The sequence below is a fragment of the Triturus cristatus genome, chromosome 1_1 (genome assembly GCF_964204655.1).
Source record: "Triturus cristatus chromosome 1_1, aTriCri1.1, whole genome shotgun sequence".
NCBI lineage: Eukaryota > Metazoa > Chordata > Amphibia > Caudata > Salamandridae > Triturus > Triturus cristatus.
In genome coordinates, this window is record NC_140579.1 from 114,753,318 (window position 1) to 114,772,236 (window position 18,919).

General features: G+C 50.1%; 1 protein-coding gene across 1 annotated transcript in view; it reads right to left on the minus strand.

Moving 5' to 3' along the window:
* Positions 1-1,553: 1,553 nt before the first annotated feature.
* Positions 1,554-18,919, minus strand: part of LOC146869702 (uncharacterized) — a 101,396-nt gene continuing 84,030 nt past the window's right edge. The window contains exon 4 of the mRNA XM_085612656.1: positions 1,554-5,236. Coding sequence (XP_085468782.1) covers positions 5,153-5,236 — 84 coding nt within the window. The 3' untranslated portion in view covers positions 1,554-5,152. The remainder of the gene's footprint in view (positions 5,237-18,919) is intronic.

Sequence of the window (18,919 nt, forward strand, 5' to 3'; positions counted from 1 at the left end):
CCCACAATGTATGGACTGAGGTGAACCTTGGGGAGGCTACCTGAGTGCAGGTACCCCAGTGGGCATGCCAGCGTGCCATGCGGGCCCTGGTTTTCAAGTAGTGCAACTGTTCGCTGTAGCGCGTTGGGGCCTGCTGGCACAATGTGCACAGCAGAGGGGGGGGCTTGGTGGGCCGAATAGGCCAAGTTCAAGCGTATGGCCAAGTTCAAGAGTTCCAATGTAATGTGGTGCATATCTTCTTTACTGCCTTTGACAGGCCAAGGCCACTAAAGTGTACGGTCAAGCTCAAGTTCAAGTGTAATGTCGTGCCCAATTGCCTTGCAGCCTTCAACATGTTAATACCACTAAAGAATGATGCTTTGATAATTTTATATCCAAAGGGATACTGTTACTCTTGTGTTGGTCAATGGTGAATTACCTGTTTCGTGAATAAAGAGGCTACGCCATGACCAACACGCTCTGTTTCTGAGAGTTCTTGGGCAAATGGGAAGAGTGAATGTCACGTTGTGCGCCTACTATGCAAAATGGAAGTTTCGTACATATGGCCCTAAATGTTTTCAGTTGTGTCTCCTGATCCTTCTGAAGTTTATGGCCGATGTGCTAAAAATAAGCCATGGCCGCATGCGAACATGGCTGCCTGTGTGTGAAAATCCCAGCGGGCACCTGTCATCATTGCCCTCTGGCACTTCAGGACTAACATCAGATTGAAGCGTCTCTAAGGCCACCAGGTCTGGGTGTTAGAAAATGTGAGAGGATCTCAGACTTGCTCTGCCCCAGCCCTCCCTGCCCGTGCAGATATCTCCAGCTTCTCCTGTGGGTGGGTCTGCCCCCTCCCTCAGTGTGAAAATCCCAGAGTGCACCTGTCACCATTGCCCTCTGGCACTTCAGGACAAACATCAGTGTGAAACGTCTCTAACGCCATCAGGTCTGGGTGTTAGCCCCAAAGAAGCACAGGAATGTGACAGGATCTCGGACTGGCTCTGCCCCAGCCCTCCCTGCCCGTGCAGATATCTCCAGCTTCTCCTGTGAGTCGGTCTTCCTCCGCCCCTCCCTGGGTGTCCTGTGTATCTTATGCCCCCACACCTCCCTTTCCCACCCTCTGCAGCTGCTCCTCACCTGCCACGTGCACGCGCCCCAGGCAGACACTGATGGGAGATGGATGTGCGCGCGGAATACATTAACATTCCTCAAGAGTGCGTCACCCCATTCCCCCCCCCCACCCCTTCCCGGGGGCACGCGCCCGCAGAGGAGACATTGTAACTTCCAGATGGATTCCTGGGTCGATTTAGAATTTTTTTTGTTCTTGAGAAACAAGTCTTAGTTTGTGAACCGTGTTCCTGCAAAGTATCACTATATATGTATTTATTAGCTGTAAAACATCTGGATGACCCATCTGTCCATTCCTTCCGTCCTTCAAGCCTTCCCTTCCCCACTCCTCCACCCCCCCCCCCTTCCCCCCCACACTCTTGGTCCCCATTTGTAGTCTTCGATGACACGGAATAAAACACCGCACTTGACACAATCATAGAAAAATAGACTTTATTTCGCTGGCACGTGGCTCACTTTGTAGAAAAATATGGCTGTGATTCAGGAATAAATAACAGAGCAATAAATACACATGAAGACGAGAGGACAGGCCCTGAGCCCTGTGACCGACAGTGGAGAGGGATCTCCTCAGAGTAGAGCCCGGCAGGGGGCGCTGACAGGGTCAGACAGGGACCCGAGGGAGGGCAGAGACATGGTCTGACCAGTGCACCAGTGTGCACGTCCCAACAGAGGGCGCTGACAGGGTCTGACTGGGACAGGAGGGCAGGGACCCCAAAAGAGGGCGCTGACAGGGTCAGACTAGGACACCTTCAGGGTCAGACTAGGGTCTTACAGTGGCATGGGCACAGGCCCCAACAGGAAGCGCTTAATGGGTTGTACTGGGACACAAGGGCATAGGTCACAACAGAGGGTGCTGGCTGGGTCTGACTGGGGCACGAGGGCAGAGACCCCAACAGAGGGCACTGACAGTGTCTGACCAGTGCACCGGTGCGGACTTCCCTACAGAGGGGCAGGTCACAAGGGCACAGGTCCCAACAGAGGGTGTACACCCCGCTCGAGGGTGCTGATTGGGTCTGACCAGGACACGAGGGCAGAGACCCCAACAGAGGGCGCTGACATGGTCTGACCAGTGTACCAGTGTGCACGTCCCAACAGAGGGGCGGGACACAAGGGCACAGGTCCCAACAGAGGGTGTACACCCCGCACGAGGGTGCTGGCTGGGTCTGAAAAGGCACCACTAAGGAGGCCTGTAACACGGAGGTTGTAACCCATAGTGCGATGGGACCCTGGGACCCCCACAGTCCAGCTTCCAGTGTGAGCGTCTCTTCCTGGACACACTGGGCCCAAAACCCTCGATGGGGTCATGTGACATCAATGAGTGCAGAGCAGAGACCCCCGTCAGAGAGGACCCCACCAGGAGAAGCCCAGGGAAGCCATTAAGACATTTCTAATCTCAGATGAAAGTGGGCTGCTTTCACTGAGGCTGAGATGAGATGAACAGCTGGAGTGTGGTTTGTACTCAGATAAAGGGGTGGGGGCAGCTTTAGAGACAGGGGTAGGGTTACGACAAGTCGATGAATTATGTTAGGGTTAGACCTAGGGTTAGGGACCCGCTGAGGGGATGGCAGGGACTATTCTAAGACTTATAGAGTAGGAGGGGCAGAGGTAGGGTAAACATTTGAGTGAAGCCGAGGGTAAAACATTTTTGTTACAATGAATTTTTCTGTAGTAAGTTTGTTAGGGCAGCCAAAACAATCTTAATTAAATAATAATCATCGTAAGGATATTGTTCTGGGGTGTTCTCTGTAATGGTTTTCTACAATGTGCTCTTCTTTTTCTCTGGAATGGTTTATGTTTTTATCTTTTATGATTTTCTTTTCCCTATAATGGTGATCTCTGACATAATTTTCTCGTAAATGTTTTTCTCCATAAGTATCATCTCTGTAAAGGTTTTTTCTGCAATGTTGTTCTTCTTAATGACTTTTCCTGCTGTGGTTTTCTCTGGTTTTCTCTTTAATGTTTTTCTCTGTGATTTTTTTTCTCTGTAATGCTTTTTTCTCTGTATTGGTTTTCTCAGTAATGGTTTTCTCTGTAATGGTTTTCTCTGTAATGGTTTCTTAGTACTGGTTTTCTCTATATTGGTTTTCTCTGTAATGGTTTTCCCTGTAAAGGTTTTCTCTGTAATCAATTTCTCTGTAATGTTTTTCCCTGTAATGGTTTTCTCTGTAATGTTTTTCTCTGTAATGGTTTTCCCTGTAATGTTTTTCTCAATATTGGTTTTCTCACTAATGTTTTTCTATGCAATGTTTTTCTCTGTTGTGGTTTTCTCTGTACTGGTTTTCTCTGTTGTGGTTTTCTCTGCAATGGTTTTCTCTGTAATGTTTTTCCCTGTATTGATTTCCTCAGTAATGTTTTTCTATGCAATGTTTTTCTCTGTAATGGTTTTCTCTGTAATGTTTTCTCAGTATTGGTTTTCTCTGTAATGCTTTTCTTTGCAATGGTTTTCTCTGTAATATTTTTCTCTCTATTGATTTCCTCAGCAATGGTTTATTTTCTGTAATGTTTTTCTCTGTAATTTTTTCTCTGTAATGGTTTTCTCTGTAATGGTTTTCTCTGTAATGGTTTTCTCAGTAATGCTTTTCCCTGTAATGATTTTCACTCTATTGATTTCCTCAGCAATGTTTTTCTATGCAATGGTTTTCTCAGTAGAACTGGCCAAAGTGGTCCTTGTTTGGGATCACTAGTGAATGTCCTTTACTGCTCACAATGGTGGTGGTGAAAAGGGTCTTGTTCACTTGAGAAAGATGAGAGCTCCCCTGAGTTTTTGGTCACTGAACACAGACGGAATCTGTGGTCATTGGTCATCCGTGATCAGTGTTGCCTTCATGACTTTGTATTGCACACTCAAATAAAATACAAAAGAGCTGTATCCAAAATACAGGTGTCAGACAGGCCATAGGAGAGCGTGATGCTGATGAGCCCATGAGCTTGGAGCTAAACTCTACAGGCTGCCATCCTCAAGCAGGGACACAGGCCATCTCCAGTGCAGCTTTCCCTGAGCTGCAGGACATACACCTGGTTATATGGAGCCTACCCTAAGCTGTGGGGCACAAGCCTCCTTCTATGGAGTTTCCACTAAGCTGTGGGGCAGAAGCCTCATTCAGTGGAGCTTCCCCTAAGCTGTGGGGCACAAGCCTTGCCTTTCGGAGATGCCCTGAGCTGTGGGATGCAAGCCTGGTTGTAGGGTGCATCCTTAGAGCTGAAGCGAGGAAATCCTGGCTATGTGGAGCTTCCTTGAAGCTGTGGGGCACATGCCTCATTCTATGAAGCATCCCCAGAGCTACGTGGGCACAAGTCTCACTCTATGCAGCTTTTACAGAGCAGTGGGACACATGGCTGGTCCTAGGAGCTTCCTTAGAACTTTGTGCCCACAAGCCTTGTGCTATGGAAATTCCCCTGAGCTGTGGGACACACACCTCGCCTTAAGGAGTGTCCCCTGAGCTGTGGGACACACGCCCCACCTTATGGAGCGTCCCCTGAGCTGTGGGGCACACACCTCGCCTTAGGAGCGTCCCCTGAGCTGTGGGACATATGCCTCGCCTTATGAGGCGTCCCCTGAGCTGTGGGACACAAGCCTCATTCTGTAAAGCTTCCCCTGAGCTGTGGAGCACACGCCTCTTTCTATGAAGCTTCCCAGAGCTGTGGGCCACAGATCTGGCCCTATGGAGCTTCTCCCGAGCTGTGGGACACAAGCCTAATTTTATGGAGCTTCCCTGAGATGTGGGATGCAAGCCTTGGTCTATGGCTCTTTTCTAGAGCTGAGTGAATGAACGCCTGGCCATATGCAGCTGCCTTGAAGCTGGGTGAACACAAGCCTGGTCCACTGGAACTTTCCAGGAGCTGTGTGGGCAGAAGGATGATCCTATGGATGCTTTCCAATGCTATGCGGACACAGCCATGGTACTCTCATGATCTCACAAAAAGGATGAACCTGGCCACCGTGACATCTTGTTGAAGTTGTTTAGACACGTGCTGGATATTCTGAGATCACAATAGAGTTGTGTGGTATCTCTGCAGAATGATGGTGCCTGGACTTAGCTCGTTGTTAGCTCATTTCGTTTAAAGGCAGATGTGAGACATGGATGTTGTATGTGGTTGGTGATTTATCCTTCAACCAATAGGAATAAATCTGTTGGGAAGAAGAAAGAGAAAGGGTCATTAGTGCCACGTCTTGTTAGAAGTATGGATCACGGTCCTGACCGGAACTAGATTCATGGCACGGTTTGATGTGCACTGACTCTAGAGCTTTCTGTGAAGGATGAGGTATGACCTAGTTTGAGAGCACTTTGTTGGGATGTCAGTTAGGACTCGGAGTCAATGGCTTTGAGTCCTGGTGTGAAGGATGAGGTGTGTGTGGCCTAGTGTGAGAGCTCAGAGTGTGAACACAGTTACTGGTCCATGGCTTTGAGTCAAGGTGTGAAGGATGAGGTGTGAACCTAGTGTGAGAGCTCAGAGTATGATCACAGTTACTGGCCCATGGTTTTCAGTCCAGGTGTGAAGGATGAGGTGTGAACCTAGTGTGAGAGCTCAGAGTGTGATCACAGTTACTGTTCCATGGCTTTGATTCCAGGTGTGAAGGATGAGGTGTGGCTCTAGTGTGAGAGCTTAGAGTGTAAACAAAGTTACTGGTCCATGGTTTTGAGTCCAGGTGTGAAGGATGAGGTGTAAACCTAGTGTGAGAGCTCCAAGTGTGATCACAGTTACTGGTCCATGGCTTTGAGTCCAGGTGTGAAGGATGAGGTGTGGCCCTAGTGTGAGAGCTCAGAGTGTGATCACAGTTACTGGTCCATGGCTTTGAGTCCAGGTGTGAAGGACGAGGAGTGGACCTAGTGTGAGAGCTCAGAGTGTGATCACAGTTGCTGGTCCATGGCTTTGAGTCCAGGTGTGAAGGATGAGGTGTGAACCTAGTGTGAGAGCTCAGAGTGTGATCACAGTTACTGGTCCCTAGCTCTGAGTCCAGGTGTGAAGGATGAGGTGTGGCCCTAGTTTTAGAGCTCAGAGTGTGACCACAGTTACTGGTCCATGGCTTTGAGTCCAGGTTTGAAGGATATGGCGTGGCTCTAGTGTGAGAGCTCAGAGTGTGATCACAGTTACAAATCCATGGCTTTGAGTCCAGATGTGAAGGATGAGGAGTGGACCTAGTGTGAGAGCTCAGAGTGTGATCACAGTTACTGGTCCATGATTTTGAGTCCAGGTGTGAATGATGAGGTGTGGACTCAGTGTGAGAGCTCAATGTGTGATCACAGTTACAGGTCCTTGGCTCTAAGTCCAGGCGTGAAGGATGAGGAGTGGACCTAGTGTGAGAGCTCAGAGTGTGATCACAGTTACTGGTCCATGGCTTTGATTCCAGGTGTGAAGGATGAGGTGTGAACCTAGTGTGAGAGCTCAGAGTGTGATCACAGTTACAGGTCCATGGCTTTGAGTACAGGTGTGAAGGATGAGGTGTGGCCCTAATGTGAGAGCTCAGAGTGTGATCACAGTTACTGGTCCATGGCTTTGAGTCCAGGTGTGAAGGATGCGGCGTGGCTCTAGTGTGAGAGCTCAGAGTGTGATCACAGTTACAGGTCCATGGCTTTGAGTCCAGGTGTGAAGGATGAGGTGTGGCCCTAGTGTGAGAGCTCAGTGTGTGATCACAGTTACAGGTCCTTGGATCTGAGTCCAGGTGTGAAGGATGAGGAGTGGACCTAGTGTGAGAGCTCAGAGTGTGATCACAGTTACTGGTCCATGGCTCTGAGCCCAGGTGTGAAGGATGAGGTGTGGCTCTAGTGTGAGAGCTCAGAGTGTGATCACAGTTACTGGTCCATGGCTTTGAGTCCAGGTGGGAAGGATGAGGAGTGGGCCTAGTGTGAGAGCTCAGAGTGTGATCACAGTTACTGGTCCATGGCATTGAGTCCACGTCTGAAGGATGAGGTGTGAACCTAGTGTGAGAACTCAGAGTGTGATCACAGTTACTGGTCATGGCTTTGAGTCCAGGTGTGAAGGATGAGGTGTGGCCATAGTGTGAGAGCTCAGAGTGTGATCACAGTTACTGGTCCATGGCTTTGAGTCCAGGTGTGAAGGATGAGGTGTGGCCTAGTGTGAGAGCACAGAGTGTCATCACAGTTACTGGTCCATGGCTCTGTGTCCAGGAGTGAAGGATGAGGTGTGGCCATAGAGTGAGAGCTCAGAGTGTGATCACAGTTACTGGTCCATGGCTTTGAGACCAGGTGTGTAGGATAAGGTGTGGCCTAGTGCGAGAGCATAGAGTGTGATCACAGTTACTGGTTCATGGCTTTGAGTCCAGGTGTGAAGGATGAGGTGTGGCCCTAGTGTGAGAGCTCAGAGTGTGATCACATTTACTGGTCCATGGCTTTGAGTCCACGTGTGAAGGATGAGGTGTGAACCTAGTGTGAGAACTCAGAGTGTGATCACAGTTACTGGTCATGGCTTTGAGTCCATGTGTGAAGGATGAGGTGTGGCCATGGTGTGAGAGCTCAGAGTGTGATCACAGTTATTGGTCCATGGTTTTGAGTCCAGGAGTGAAGGATGAGGTGTGGGTGGCCTAGTGTGAGAGATCAGAGTGTGATCACAGTTACTGGTCCATGGCTGTGAGTCCAGGTGTGAAGGATGAGGTGTGGTCATAGTGTGAGAGCTCAGAGTGTGATCACAGTTACTGGTCCATGGCTCTAAGTCCAGGTGTGAAGGATAAGGTGTGGCTCTAGTGTGAGAGCTCAGAGTGTGATCACAGTTACTGGTCCATGGCTTTGAGTCCAGGTGTGAAGGATGAGGAGTGGACCTCGTGTGAGAGCTCAGAGTGTGATCACAGTTACTGGTCCATGGCTTTGAGTACACGTGTGAAGGATGGGGTGTGAACCTAGTGTGAGAACTCAGAGTGTGATCACAGTTACTGGTCCATGGCTTTGAGTCTTGGTGTGAAGGATGAGGTGTGGCCTAGTGTGAGAGCTCAGAGTGTGATCACACTTACTGGTCCATGGTTTTTCTTTCAGATGTGTAGGATAAGGTGTGGCCTTGTGCGAGAGCATAGAGTCTGATCACAGTTACTGGTCCATGGCTTTGAGTCCAGGTGTGAAGGATGAGGTGTGGCCATAGTGTGAGAGCTCAGAGTGTAATCACAGTTACTGGTCCATGGCTCTGAGTCCAGGTGTGAAGGATGAGGTGTGGCTTAGTGTGAGAGCACAGAGTGTCATCACAGTCACTGGTCCATGGCTCTGTGTCCAGGTGTGAAGGATGAGTTGTGGTTGGCCTAGTGTGAGAGCTCAGAGTGTGATCACAGTTACTGGTCCATGGCTTTGAGTCAAGGTGTGAAGGACGAGGTGTGAACTTAGTGTGAGAGCTCAGAGTATGATCACAGTTACTGGCCCATGGCTTTGAGTCCAGGTGTGAAGGATGAGGTGTGAACCTAGTGTGAGAGCTCAGAGTGTGATCACAGTTACTGGTCCATGGCTTTGAGTCCAGGTGTGAAGGATGAGGTGTGGCTCTAGTGTGAGAGCTTAGAGTGTAAACAAAGTTACTGCTCCATGGTTTTGAGTCCAGGTGTGAAGGATGAGGTGTAAACCTAGTGTGAGAGCTCCAAGTGTGATCACAGTTACTGGTCCATGGCTTTGAGTCCAGGTGTGAAGGATGAGGTGTGGCCCTAGTGTGAGAGCTCAGAGTGTGATTTCAGTTACTGGTCCATGGCTTTGAGTCCAGGTGTGAAGGACGAGGAGTGGACCTAGTGTGAGAGCTCAGAGTGTGATCACAGTTGCTGGTCCATGGCTTTGAGTCCAGGTGTGAAGGATGAGGTGTGAACCTAGTGTGAGAGCTCAGAGTGTGATCACAGTTACTGGTCCATAGCTCTGAGTCCAGGTGTGAAGGATGAGGAGTGGCCCTAGTTTGAGAGCTCAGAGTGTGATCACAGTTACTGGTCCATGGCTTTGAGTCCAGGTTTGAAGGATATGGCGTGGCTCTAGTGTGAGAGCTCAGAGTGTGATCACAGTTACAAATCCATGGCTTTGAGTCCAGATGTGAAGGATGAGGAGTGGACCTAGTGTGAGAGCTCAGAGTGTGATCACAGTTACTGGTCCATGATTTTGAGTCCAGGTGTGAATGATGAGGTGTGGACTCAGTGTGAGAGCTCAATGTGTGATCACAGTTACAGGTCCTTGGCTCTAAGTCCAGGCGTGAAGGATGAGGAGTGGACCTAGTGTGAGAGCTCAGAGTGTGATCACAGTTACTGGTCCATGGCTTTGATTCCAGGTGTGAAGGATGAGGTGTGAACCTAGTGTGAGAGCTCAGAGTGTGATCACAGTTACAGGTTCATGGCTTTGAGTCCAGGTGTGAAGGATGAGGTGTGGCCCTAGTGTGAGAGCTCAGTGTGTGATCACAGTTACAGGTCCTTGGCTCTGAGTCCAGGTGTGACGGATGAGGTGTGGCCCTAATGTGAGAGCTCAGAGTGTGATCACAGTTACTGGTCCATGGCTTTGAGTCCAGGTGTGAAGGATGCGGCGTGGCTCTAGTGTGAGAGCTCAGAGTGTGATCACAGTTACAGGTCCATGGCTTTGAGTCCAGGTGTGAAGGATGAGGTGTGGCCCTAGTGTGAGAGCTCAGTGTGTGATCACAGTTACAGGTCCTTGGCTCTGAGTCCAGGTGTGATGGATGAGGAGTGGACCTAGTGTGAGAGCTCAGAGTGTGATCACAGTTACTGGTCCATGGCTTTGAGTCCAGGTGTGAAGGATGAGGTGTGGCCCTAGTGTGAGAGCTCAGTGTGTGATCACAGTTACAGGTCCTTGGCTCTGAGTCCAGGTGTGAAGGATGAGGAGTGGACCTAGTGTGAGAGCTCAGAGTGTGATCACAGTTACTGGTCCATGGCTCTGAGTCCAGGTGTGAAGGATGAGGTGTGGCTCTAGTGTGAGAGCTCAGAGTGTGATCACAGTTACTGGTCCATGGCTTTGAGTCCAGGTGGGAAGGATGAGGAGTGGACCTAGTGTGAGAGCTCAGAGTGTGATCACAGTTACTTGTCCATGGCTTTGAGTCCACGTGTGAAGGATGAGGTGTGAACCTAGTGTGAGAACTCAGAGTGTGATCACAGTTACTGGTCATGGCTTTGAGTCCAGGTGTGAAGGATGAGGTGTGGCCATAGTGTTAGAGCTCAGAGTGTGATCACAGTTACTGGTCCATGGCTTTGAGTCCAGGTGTGAAGGATGAGGTGTGGCCTAGTGTGAGAGCACAGAGTGTCATCACAGTTACTGGTCCATGGCTCTGTGTCCAGGAGTGAAGGATGAGGTGTGGCCATAGAGTGAGAGCTCAGAGTGTGATCACAGTTACTGGTCCATGGCTTTGAGACCAGGTGTGTAGGATAAGGTGTGGCCTAGTGCGAGAGCATAGAGTGTGATCACAGTTACTGGTTCATGGCTTTGAGTCCAGGTGTGAAGGATGAGGTGTGGCCCTAGTGTGAGAGCTCAGAGTGTGATCACAGTTACTGGTCCATGGCTTTGAGTCCACGTGTGAAGGATGAGGTGTGAACCTAGTGTGAGAACTCAGAGTGTGATCACAGTCACTGGTCATGGCTTTGAGTCCATGTGTGAAGGATGAGGTGTGGCCATGGTGTGAGAGCTCAGAGTGTGATCACAGTTATTGGTCCATGGTTTTGAGTCCAGGAGTGAAGGATGAGGTGTGGGTGGCCTAGTGTGAGAGATCAGAGTGTGATCACAGTGACTGGTCCATGGCTCTAAGTCCAGGTGTGAAGGATAAGGTGTGGCTCTAGTGTGAGAGCTCAGAGTGTGATCACAGTTACTGGTCCATGGCTTTGAGTCCAGGTGTGAAGGATGAGGAGTGGACCTCGTATGAGAGCTCAGAGTGTGATCACAGTTACTGGTCCATGGCTTTGAGTACACGTGTGAAGGATGGGGTGTAAACCTAGTGTGAGAACTCAGAGTGTGATCACAGTTACTGGTCCATGGCTTTGAGTCTTGGTGTGAAGGATGAGGTGTGGCCTAGTGTGAGAGCTCAGAGTGTGATCACACTTACTGGTCCATGGTTTTTATTTCAGATGTGTAGGATAAGGTGTGGCCTTGTGCGAGAGCATAGAGTCTGATCACAGTTACTGGTCCATGGCTTTGAGTCCAGGTGTGAAGGATGAGGTGTGGCCATAGTGTGAGAGCTCAGAGTGTAATCACAGTTACTGGTCCATGGCTCTGAGTCCAGGTGTGAAGGATGAGGTGTGGCTTAGTGTGAGAGCACAGAGTGTCATCACAGTCACTGGTCCATGGCTCTGTGTCCAGGTGTGAAGGATGAGTTGTGGTTGGCCTAGTGTGAGAGCTCAGAGTGTGATCACAGTTACTGATCCATGGCTCTGAGTCCAGGTGTGAAGGATGAGGTGTGAACCTAGTGTGAGAACTCAGAGTGTGATCACAGTTACTGGTCATGGCTTTGAGTCCAGGTGTGAAGGATGAGGTGTGGCCATAGTGTGAGAGCTCAGAGTGTGATCACAGTTACTGGTCCATGGCTTTGAGTCCAGGTGTGAAGGATGAGCTGTGGCCATAGTGTGAGAGCTCAGAGTGTCATCACAGTTACTGGTCCATGGCTTTGAGTCCAGGTGTGAAGGATGAGGTGTGGCCTAGTGTGAGAGCACAGAGTGTCATCACAGTGACTGGTCCATGGCTCTGTGTCCAGGAGTGAAGGATGAGGTGTGGCCATAGAGTGAGATCTCAGAGTATGATCACAGTTATTGGTCCATGGTTTTGAGTCCAGGAGTGAAGGATGAGGTGTGGGTGGCCTAGTGTGAGATCTCAGAGTGTGATCACAGTTACTGGTCCATGGCTGTGAGTCCAGGTGTGAAGGATGAGGTGTGGTCATAGTGTGAGAGCTCAGAGTGTGATCACAGTTACTGGTCCATGGCTCTGAGTCCAGGTGTGAAGGATACGGTGTGGCTCTAGTGTGAGAGCTCAGAGTGTGATCACAGTTACTGGTCATGGCTTTGAGTCCAGGTGTGAAGGATGAGGTGTGGCCATAGTGTCAGAGCTCAGAGTGTGATCACAATTACTGGTCCATGGCTTTGAGTCCAGGTGTGAAGGATGAGGTGTGGCCTAGTGTGAGAGCACAGAGTGTCATCACAGTTACTGGTCCATGGCTCTGTGTCCAGGAGTGAAGGATGAGGTGTGGCCATAGAGTGAGAGCTCAGAGTGTGATCACAGTTACTGGTCCATGGCTTTGAGACCAGGTGTGTAGGATAAGGTGTGGCCTAGTGCGAGAGCATATAGTGTGATCACAGTTACTGGTTCATGGCTTTGAGTCCAGGTGTGAAGGATGAGGTGTGGCCCTAGTGTGAGAGCTCAGAGTGTGATCACAGTTACTGGTCCATGGCTTTGAGTCCAGGTGTGAAGGATGAGGTGTGAACCTAGTGTGAGAACTCAGAGTGTGATCACAGTTACTGGTCATGGCTTTGAGTCCATGTGTGAAGGATGAGGTGTGGCCATGGTGTGAGAGCTCAGAGTGTGATCACAGTTATTGATCCATGGTTTTGAGTCCAGGAGTGAAGGATGAGGTGTGGGTGGCCTAGTGTGGGAGATCAGAGTGTGATCACAGTTACTGGTCCATGGCTGTGAGTCCAGGTGTGAAGGATGAGGTGTGGTCATAGTGTGAGAGCTCACAGTGTGATCACAGTGACTGGTCCATGGCTCTAAGTCCAGGTGTGAAGGATAAGGTGTGGCTCTAGTGTGAGAGCTCAGAGTGTGATCACAGTTACTGGTCCATGGCTTTGAGTCCAGGTGTGAAGGATGAGGAGTGGACCTCGTATGAGAGCTCAGAGTGTGATCACAGTTACTGGTCCATGGCTTTGAGTACACGTGTGAAGGATGGGGTGTGAACCTAGTGTGAGAACTCAGAGTGTGATCACAGTTACTGGTCCATGGCTTTGAGTCTTGGTGTGAAGGATGAGGTGTGGCCTAGTGTGAGAGCTCAGAGTGTGATCACACTTACTGGTCCATGGTTTTTATTTCAGATGTGTAGGATAAGGTGTGGCCTTGTGCAAGAGCATAGAGTCTGATCACAGTTACTGGTCCATGGCTTTGAGTCCAGGTGTGAAGGATGAGGTGTGGCCATAGTGTGAGAGCACAGAGTGTCATCACAGTCACTGGTCCATGGCTCTGTGTCCAGGTGTGAAGGATGAGGTGTGGCTTAGTGTGAGAGCACAGAGTGTCATCACAGTCACTGGTCCATGGCTCTGTGTCCAGGTGTGAAGGATGAGTTGTGGTTGGCCTATTTGAGAGCTCAGAGTGTGATCACAGTTACTGATCCATGGCTCTGAGTCCAGGTGTGAAGGATGAGGTGTGAACCTAGTGTGAGAACTCAGAGTGTGATCACAGTTACTGGTCATGGCTTTGAGTCCAGGTGTGAAGGATGAGGTGTGGCCATAGTGTGAGAGCTCAGAGTGTGATCACAGTTACTGGTCCATGGCTTTGAGTCCAGGTGTGAAGGATGAAGTGTGGCCATAGTGTGAGAGCTCAGAGTGTCATCACAGTTACTGGTCCATGGCTTTGAGTCCAGGTGTGAAGGATGAGGTGTGGCCTAGTGTGAGAGCACAGAGTGTCATCACAGTGACTGGTCCATGGCTCTGTGTCCAGGAGTGAAGGATGAGGTGTGGCCATAGAGTGAGAGCTCAGAGTGTGATCACAGTTACTGGTCCATGGCTTTGAGACCAGGTGTGTAGGATAAGGTATGGGTGGCCTAGTATGAGATCTCAGAGTGTGATCACAGTTATTGGTTCATGGTTTTGAGTCCAGGAGTGAAGGATGAGGTGTGGGTGGCCTAGTGTGAGATCTCAGAGTGTGATCACAGTTACTGGTCCATGGCTGTGAGTCCAGGTGTGAAGGATGAGGTGTGGTCATAGTGTGAGAGCTCAGAGTGTGATCACAGTTACTGGTCCATGGCTCTGAATCCAGGTGTGAGGGATACGGTGTGGCTCTAGTGTGAGAGCTCAGAGTGTGATCACAGTTACTGGTTCATGGCTTTGAGTCCAGGTGTGAAGGAGGAGGTGTGGCCATAGTGTGAGAGCTCAGAGTGTGATCACATTTACTGGTCCATGGTTTTGAGTCCAGGAGTGAAGGATGAGGTGTGGTTGGCCGAGTGTGAGAGCTCAGAGTGTGATCACAGTTACTGGTCCATGGCTGTGAGTCCAGGTGTGAAGGATGAGGAGTGGCCATAGTGTGAGAGCTTGGAGTGTGATCACAGTTACAGGTCCATGGCTCTGAGTCCATGTGTGAAGGATGAGGTGTGGACCCAGTGTGAGAGCTCAGAGTGTGATCACAGTTACTGGTCCATGGCTCTGAGTCCAGGTGTGAAGGATGAGGAGTGGACCTAGTGTGAGAGCTCAGAGTGTGATCACAGTTACTGGTCCATGGCTTTGAGTCCACGTGTGAAGGATGAGGTGTGAACCTAGTGTGAGAACTCAGAGTGTGATCACAGTTACTGGTCATGGCTTTGAGTCCAGGTGTGAAGGATGAGGTGTGGCCCTAGTGTGAGAGCTCAGTGTGTGATCACAGTTACAGGTCCTTGGCTCTGAGTCCAGGTGTGACGGATGAGGTGTGGCCCTAATGTGAGAGCTCAGAGTGTGATCACAGTTACTGGTCCATGGCTTTGAGTCCAGGTGTGAAGGATGCGGCGTGGCTCTAGTGTGAGAGCTCAGAGTGTGATCACAGTTACAGGTCCATGGCTTTGAGTCCAGGTGTGAAGGATGAGGTGTGGCCCTAGTGTGAGAGCTCAGTGTGTGATCACAGTTACAGGTCCTTGGCTCTGAGTCCAGGTGTGATGGATGAGGAGTGGACCTAGTGTGAGAGCTCAGAGTGTGATCACAGTTACTGGTCCATGGCTTTGAGTCCAGGTGTGAAGGATGAGGTGTGGCCCTAGTGTGAGAGCTCAGTGTGTGATCACAGTTACAGGTCCTTGGCTCTGAGTCCAGGTGTGAAGGATGAGGAGTGGACCTAGTGTGAGAGCTCAGAGTGTGATCACAGTTACTGGTCCATGGCTCTGAGTCCAGGTGTGAAGGATGAGGTGTGGCTCTAGTGTGAGAGCTCAGAGTGTGATCACAGTTACTGGTCCATGGCTTTGAGTCCAGGTGGGAAGGATGAGGAGTGGACCTAGTGTGAGAGCTCAGAGTGTGATCACAGTTACTGGTCCATGGCTTTGAGTCCACGTGTGAAGGATGAGGTGTGAACCTAGTGTGAGAACTCAGAGTGTGATCACAGTTACTGGTCATGGCTTTGAGTCCAGGTGTGAAGGATGAGGTGTGGCCATAGTGTTAGAGCTCAGAGTGTGATCACAGTTACTGGTCCATGGCTTTGAGTCCAGGTGTGAAGGATGAGGTGTGGCCTAGTGTGAGAGCACAGAGTGTCATCACAGTTACTGGTCCATGGCTCTGTGTCCAGGAGTGAAGGATGAGGTGTGGCCATAGAGTGAGAGCTCAGAGTGTGATCACAGTTACTGGTCCATGGCTTTGAGACCAGGTGTGTAGGATAAGGTGTGGCCTAGTGTGAGAGCATAGAGTGTGATCACAGTTACTGGTTCATGGCTTTGAGTCCAGGTGTGAAGGATGAGGTGTGGCCCTAGTGTGAGAGCTCAGAGTGTGATCACAGTTACTGGTCCATGGCTTTGAGTCCACGTGTGAAGGATGAGGTGTGAACCTAGTGTGAGAACTCAGAGTGTGATCACAGTTACTGGTTATGGCTTTGAGTCCATGTGTGAAGGATGAGGTGTGGCCATGGTGTGAGAGCTCAGAGTGTGATCACAGTTATTGGTCCATGGTTTTGAGTCCAGGAGTGAAGGATGAGGTGTGGGTGGCCTAGTGTGAGAGATCAGAGTGTGATCACAGTTACTGGTCCATGGCTGTGAGTCCAGGTGTGAAGGATGAGGTGTGGTCATAGTGTGAGAGCTCAGAGTGTGATCACAGTGACTGGTCCATGGCTCTAAGTCCAGGTGTGAAGGATAAGGTGTGGCTCTAGTGTGAGAGCTCAGAGTGTGATCACAGTTACTGGTCCATGGCTTTGAGTCCAGGTGTGAAGGATGAGGAGTGGACCTCGTATGAGAGCTCAGAGTGTGATCACAGTTACTGGTCCATGGCTTTGAGTACACGTGTGAAGGATGGGGTGTGAACCTAGTGTGAGAACTCAGAGTGTGATCACAGTTACTGGTCCATGGCTTTGAGTCTTGGTGTGAAGGATGAGGTGTGGCCTAGTGTTAGAGCTCAGAGTGTGATCACACTTACTGGTCCATGGTTTTTATTTCAGATGTGTAGGATAAGGTGTGGCCTTGTGCGAGAGCATAGAGTCTGATCACAGTTACTGGTCCATGGCTTTGAGTCCAGGTGTGAAGGATGAGGTGTGGCCATAGTGTGAGAGCTCAGAGTGTAATCACAGTTACTGGTCCATGGCTCTGAGTCCAGGTGTGAAGGATGAGGTGTGGCTTAGTGTGAGAGCACAGAGTGTCATCACAGTCACTGGTCCATGGCTCTGTGTCCAGGTGTGAAGGATGAGTTGTGGTTGGCCTAGTGTGAGAGCTCAGAGTGTGATCACAGTTACTGATCCATGGCTCTGAGTCCAGGTGTGAAGGATGAGGTGTGAACCTAGTGTGAGAACTCAGAGTGTGATCACAGTTACTGGTCATGGCTTTGAGTCCAGGTGTGAAGGATGAGGTGTGGCCATAGTGTGAGAGCTCAGAGTGTGATCACAGTTACTGGTCCATGGCTTTGAGTCCAGGTGTGAAGGATGAGGTGTGGCCATAGTGTGAGAGCTCAGAGTGTCATCACAGTTACTGGTCCATGGCTTTGAGTCCAGGTGTGAAGGATGAGGTGTGGCCTAGTGTGAGAGCACAGAGTGTCATCACAGTTACTGGTCCATGGCTCTGTGTCCAGGAGTGAAGGATGAGGTGTGGCCATAGAGTGAGATCTCAGAGTATGATCACAGTTATTGGTCCATGGTTTTGAGTCCAGGAGTGAAGGATGAGGTGTGGGTGGCCTAGTGTGAGATCTCAGAGTGTGATCACAGTTACTGGTCCATGGCTGTGAGTCCAGGTGTGAAGGATGAGGTGTGGTCATAGTGTGAGAGCTCAGAGTGTGATCACAGTTACTGGTCCATGGCTCTGAGTCCAGGTGTGAAGGATACGGTGTGGCTCTAGTGTGAGAGCTCAGAGTGTGATCACAGTTACTGGTCATGGCTTTGAGTCCAGGTGTGAAGGATGAGGTGTGGCCATAGTGTGAGAGCTCAGAGTGTGATCACAGTTACTGGTCCATGGCTTTGAGTCCAGGTGTGAAGGATGAGGTGTGGCCTAGTGTGAGAGCACAGAGTGTCATCACAGTTACTGGTCCATGGCTCTGTGTCCAGGAGTGAAGGATGAGGTGTGGCCATAGAGTGAGAGCTCAGAGTGTGATCACAGTTACTGGTCCATGGCTTTGAGACCAGGTGTGTAGGATAAGGTGTGGCCTAGTGCGAGAGCATATAGTGTGATCACAGTTACTGGTTCATGGCTTTGAGTCCAGGTGTGAAGGATGAGGTGTGGCCCTAGTGTGAGAGCTCAGAGTGTGATCACAGTTACTGGTCCATGGCTTTGAGTCCACGTGTGAAGGATGAGGGGTGAACCTAGTGTGAGAACTCAGAGTGTGATCACAGTTACTGGTCATGGCTTTGAGTCCAGGTGTGAAGGATGAGGTGTGGCCATAGTGTGAGAGCTCAGAGTGTGATCACAGTTACTGGTCCATGGCTTTGAGTCCAGGTGTGAAGGATGAGGTGTGGCCTAGTGTGAGAGCACAGAGTGTCATCACAGTTACTGGTCCATGGCTCTGTGTCCAGGAGTGAAGGATGAGGTGTGGCCATAGAGTGAGAGCTCAGAGTGTGATCACAGTTACTGGTCCATGGCTTTGAGACCAGGTGTGTAGGATAAGGTGTGGCCTAGTGCGAGAGCATATAGTGTGATCACAGTTACTGGTTCATGGCTTTGAGTCCAGGTGTGAAGGATGAGGTGTGGCCCTAGTGTGAGAGCTCAGAGTGTGATCACAGTTACTGGTCCATGGCTTTGAGTCCACGTGTGAAGGATGAGGGGTGAACCTAGTGTGAGAACTCAGAGTGTGATCACAGTTACTGGTCATGGCTTTGAGTCCATGTGTGAAGGATGAGGTGTGGCCATGGTGTGAGAGCTCAGAGTGTGATCACAGTTATTGATCCATGGTTTTGAGTCCAGGAGTGAAGGATGAGGTGTGGGTGGCCTAGTGTGGGAGATCAGAGTGTGATCACAGTTACTGGTCCATGGCTGTGAGTCCAGGTGTGAAGGATGAGGTGTGGTCATAGTGTGAGAGCTCACAGTGTGATCACAGTGACTGGTCCATGGCTCTAAGTCCAGGTGTGAAGGATAGGTTGTGGCTCTAGTGTGAGAGCTCAGAGTGTGATCACAGTTACTGGTCCATAGCTTTGAGTCCAGGTGTGAAGGATGAGGAGTGGACCTCGTATGAGAGCTCAGAGTGTGATCACAGTTACTGGTCCATGGCTTTGAGTACACGTGTGAAGGATGGGGTGTGAACCTAGTGTGAGAACTCAGAGTGTGATCACAGTTACTGGTCCATGGCTTTGAGTCTTGGTGTGAAGGATGAGGTGTGGCCTAGTGTGAGAGCTCAGAGTGTGATCACACTTACTGGTCCATGGTTTTTATTTCAGATGTGTAGGATAAGGTGTGGCCTTGTGCGAGAGCATAGAGTCTGATCACAGTTACTGGTCCATGGCTTTGAGTCCAGGTGTGAAGGATGAGGTGTGGCCATAGTGTGAGAGCTCAGAGTGTAATCACAGTTACTGGTCCA